At 64.3% G+C, this 4,477-nt stretch overlaps 1 protein-coding gene across 6 annotated transcripts in view; it reads left to right on the top strand.

The window, feature by feature from the left end:
• The first annotated feature begins 965 nt into the window (after positions 1 to 965).
• The window catches only part of DMPK (DM1 protein kinase), a 10,369-nt gene continuing 6,857 nt past the window's right edge, over positions 966 to 4,477 (top strand). For 3 of the 6 annotated variants that reach the window (XM_040457443.1, XM_040457444.1, XM_040457447.1), the window contains exons 1-4: positions 968 to 1,299; positions 3,524 to 3,615; positions 3,921 to 4,004; positions 4,094 to 4,189. In XM_040457443.1, the coding sequence (XP_040313377.1) occupies positions 1,140 to 1,299; positions 3,524 to 3,615; positions 3,921 to 4,004; positions 4,094 to 4,189 (432 nt within the window). In that variant the 5' untranslated portion in view covers positions 968 to 1,139. Of the gene's footprint in view, positions 1,300 to 3,016; positions 3,053 to 3,506; positions 3,616 to 3,920; positions 4,005 to 4,093; positions 4,190 to 4,477 lie in introns of all 6 variants that reach the window. The other 3 variants (XM_040457445.1, XM_040457446.1, XM_040457448.1) reach the window with 2 other exon arrangements.

The following is a 4,477-nucleotide window of genomic DNA, read 5'->3' as shown; positions in this document are numbered from 1 at the left end:
AGCCCCAGGCAGGGCCCTTGGGACGGAGGAGGACGTTGCTCTGGCTCCCAAACTCTAGAAGAAAGTCTGTCCAGGACCCCCCCTCAGAGCCGTTTGAGAGGGCCCAAACCGGCCCAAGTCGGATATTCCGGGGGGCCTGTCCGGATGGGTCCTCCGGGCAGCTCCTGAGGTGCCCGGAGTGCGCATGTCTGGGCCTCCCGCCGCCTCGGGCCGGCTCACGCGGCCCAGGCGCCCAGAGCCAGCTAGAGACCGCGGTTTCCTCCGGGAGAGCTGTCCAGCCCTCCCGAGAACAGCGAGAGTCCGTCCGGCTGCTGCAGGGAGTGGTGTCTTCCCGCTCTGCCCTCCACCCCCCGAAATGTTTCTGTTTCTAATCCTAGCCCGGGCAGGAATGTGGCTGCGGGGCCAGGGTCCAAGGAGCTATTTTGGGGGCTCCTTTTTCTCCCCCAGGCTTTGGCCAGCGGGTCACCCCTGGTCCTGGCTCCTGAGGGCCTCCCTTCCCAATTCTCTCACCACCCCTTCCCCACCTCCTGCCAAAAAAAAAAAAAAAGTCAGTGTAAAGCAGAGGTCCTGAGGGCTAAATTTAAACCATCCCAAAGTCTGACTCCGTGGCTGAGTCACCCACGAAGCTGGCCTCCTACCCCCCCTTCCCAGGCCTCACCCCTTTCTCACCCCACCCCGATTCCTGGGCTTGAGAAGGGGGCGTTACCCGATCATTCTGAACCTCAATTGGCCCCCTCGGAATGGAATGGGAGGGCTCATCTTTGGCATCTGCCACACCTGTAGCTTCCTCTGTGCTCCGCCTTTTTTGGGGGGGGGGTGCATGGTGGGAGAGTTGAAATTCTTCACCCCCCCCCATCTCACTCCGAAGTGTTCTGAGGGGCCCCGGGAGGAGGGAGTTGGGGGGCCTGGCTCATGAGGGGTTAAGGCTGGGAGGCGGGAGGGGGCCGAACCGAGGGGTGGGGAGAAGGGGAGGAGGCCTCAGCAGCAGAGAGAAGTGGCCAGAGAGGCCCAGGGGACAGCCAGGGACAGGCAGACATGCAGCCAGAGCCCCGAGGCCTGGACAGGGGCTGCCAGGCCCCGTGACGGGAGGACCCCGAGCCCCCGGCCCGGGGAGGGGGCCATGGTGCTGCCTGCCCGACATGTCAGCCGAAGTGCGGCTGAGGCGGCTCGAGCAGCTGGTGCTGGACCCCGGCTTCCTGGGGCTGGAGCCCCTGCTCGACCTTCTCCTGGGCGTCCACCAGGAGCTGGGCGCCTCCGACCTGGCCCAGGACAAGTATGTGGCCGACTTCTTGCAGTGGGGTGAGTGCCCGCCTGCACGGATGCCCCCGGATTGGGGGGCGGTGGGGGCAGGGCAGAGGCAGGAGATGGGGCTGGGCACGGGGGGCTGGTGGTTGGGGGCAGGATGGACGTGGGAGAGCCTCCCATTCAGGAGCCCGGAACTCGGTGCCGGGTCCCAGGGTGACATGCCCCTTCCCCCGTGCCACCCTGGCAGGGCAGGCTGGGGTCAGCAGAGGCCAGGACAGCCAGGACTCACAATCAGGACTTGGGAGGCTGGGCTGGGCACAGCTTCCCGTGGTCCCTCTGTACCCCCTCCACAAAGTCTAGGCCTAAGGACATGCCGGGAGCCCCGTATTTTAGGGCGCCCCCACTGAAACGGGCCCCATGGCCTTCCACCCTGGTTTCCCAGAGCGCAGGGGCAGGCAGAAAGGACAGCACGGGGCAGCTGCCAGGGGCGCGGCCAACGGGCAGGTGTTTGGCTCCAGCCTCTCCAGCTGCCCCGACAGGTGCCCAGGAACTGGGAGGGTGCGGTGACTCAGGCGGGCCCCGGGGGAGAGCCAGCTCAGACAGGCGCCACTCAGCGCCCTTCACCCCCTGGATGGAGGAGGAACAACCTAAGGTTCTTCTGGGTGTACCCCCCCAGCCCTGTTTCACTGTGGTCTGCATGGGGAGCCCCGACTCCCCTCTAACTACCCCCCTCCCATCACTCATTCTCCTAGCTCATGACCTCCGACCTCCCGGCTCTCCCACAAAGTCCCTTCTTGCCAGGTCTTTCCCTGGAGACAGGTCTGGAGGGAAGATGTGCCCGCCTCAGCTTCTGGCCTTGTCTGCCCGGCCCTTCCTCCACCCCAGGGCCCAGGCTCCTTGGGTTTTCTGTCTCTCTGACACCCTGCCACTTGGTCCCCACACTGGGTTGCCCCTCCAGCGGCCTGCTCTTGGTCCGTGGGCTCCGTGTGTCTGTCTCTGCCTTCTCCCTCTTGCTCCTTTCTTGTGACCATCTCCTTCTGACCCGGGCCCCACTCCTGTCCCTCCCATTTCACAGATAGGAAGGTGGAGACCAAAGGCCAGGCCGCTCAGCCCCTGTAGGAACTTTCTCTCCGCCTCCCCCAACCCTTAGTACCTCTGTCAGCCCTGATTTCGCAGAGGGTGAAGTGGGGCTAGCAGGGTAAACTGAGCCCTGAGCTGGGGGCAGGGGTCTGGCTCTCCCGTAAGGAGCACTCCTTTTGTGGCCTGAGCAGCATCCTGCGGCCCCTCCCCTGCCGGGCCGCCCGGGCGGGGGAGGGGGCCTGGGTTCCTGCTGCCTTAAAAGGGCTCAACGTCTTGGCTCTCTCCTCCCTCCCCCGTTCTGGGCCCTGGCTGGTTCTTCCCTGCCTGCGGCCCACTCTCCCCGAACCTCATGGGGGGCTCCTCTCTCCCTTCCATAACGCACTCCGTCTCCCTTTATTCCCACTTGCACACGTCCCTCTCTCTGTCCTGCCTCTCAAGTCCTCAGCGTCTGCTACTTCCCGCCCTCCCTCTCCATGTCCCAGTCTCCCCCTCCCAACCTGCCCCCTTTAACTCCTAGCTGTGGGGCCTTGGGACGACCGCTTCACCCGCCTGGCCCCTGACTCCCCACCTGTAAGTGAGGGGTACTGAAGAAGCCCTCTTTGTGGAGTTGAGGGCAAAGAGAATACACTAGAGCCTGGGATTTGGGGGTCCACGCTGGCTTTGTGTTTCTTGTTCCTTCTCCCAGCCCCAGCCCCAAATCCAGTGTCTCCCAAAAGCCACCTGCATCATAAACCTGGAGGTACTGGATTAAACCGAATGTTCCAGAGACAGACTGAGAATGCTGGGGTGGGCCTGTTGGGCACTCCCTCCACCAGCCGGAGTGGGGGTGGGGCCTGAAGCTCAGGGGGCCCTAAGGCCTGGGTCTCCTATCTTCCCCGTCGGTCCTTCAGAGCCCGCGCTCTCCACCTGCAGCCACTAGGGCCCTCCGGCCCAATGGCCTTCCCAAAAAGGGGTTCCCAGGCATCCCACCTTTTTCTGTAGGAGGGCAGTTTGGGGTGTCCCCAACCCTCACAGTGTTTTGGTGGGGAAGCCCTTGGGAGACTGACAGTCCTAGGAGAGAGAGAGAGAAGAGAGAACAAGGGACAGAGGAGACCGAGGATGGAGAGAGGGGGAGACTGAGGGGCAGAGGGTGGGACTTCCTCCTGTCTGGGGTGTCAGTCCCAGTTAGCCTCGGTTCTCACCTCCCCTCGCCCCCCAGTGGAGCCCATCGCCGAGAGGCTTAAGGAGGCCCGACTGCAGAGGGATGACTTCGAGATTCTGAAGGTGATAGGACGCGGGGCGTTCAGCGAGGTGAGCGGTGAGCTGTCACTGCAGCTCGGCGGAGCGGGAGACGCGACTGCTCACGCAGTGGGCGGGACACAGGGGTTCGGGGCGGGTCCTTAGAAATTGATGAATGACTGAGTTTAGAAAAACTACACCAGAGGGGCGGGGGGGGCGGGACTTTGGGTCGATGGGCGTGGCGTTGGCGGTGGGGCGGGGCCACGACTGGGTTGTATCGGGGGTGGAGTCCGATCCGAGCGAGCCCGGGTGTTTCCGCCCCCTCCCCCCCCCCCCCCGCGCCACCTCAGCCCCAGTCACCCCGTTTCTGCCTTCAGGTGGCGGTGGTGAAGATGAAGCAGACGGGCCAGGTGTACGCCATGAAGATCATGAATAAATGGGACATGCTGAAGAGAGGCGAGGTGAGGGCCGGGGCTGGACGTGCGGGACGCGAGGATTACCCACCCCAACTCCCGCCCGGCCCGCTTCAGCGCCCGCGGGTGCCCCGCAGGTGTCGTGCTTCCGCGAGGAGAGGGATGTGTTGGTGAACGGGGACCGGCGCTGGATCACGGAGCTGCACTTCGCTTTCCAGGACGAGAACTACCTGGTGAGCCCCGGGCCGGGGCGACTAGAGAGCTGGACCCCGACCCCGAGGCTGGCAGTTAACGAGACGGGGTCAGGCAGAGGAAGTGCTAGGCTTGGGGAGCTGCCTCTGGGTGTGGTAGGAACTGGTCTTCCTTGCCCGGGAGGGGAGATGTCACTTACGGCTCTTTTCCCGGGCGGATTCTAGTGGACTCTGCAAAAGATGCCGCCGTCGGGGGTGGGGGTGGGACGGGGATCTCTCACCGGGACTGGGATAGCTCTCTAGTCGATGTGGGGGCCACTGGGCAGGGGG

The sequence above is a fragment of the Herpailurus yagouaroundi genome, unplaced genomic scaffold (assembly GCF_014898765.1).
Source record: "Herpailurus yagouaroundi ecotype Mexico unplaced genomic scaffold, PumYag 220, whole genome shotgun sequence".
NCBI lineage: Eukaryota > Metazoa > Chordata > Mammalia > Carnivora > Felidae > Herpailurus > Herpailurus yagouaroundi.
This window is presented reverse-complemented; position numbering and strand designations above follow the sequence as displayed.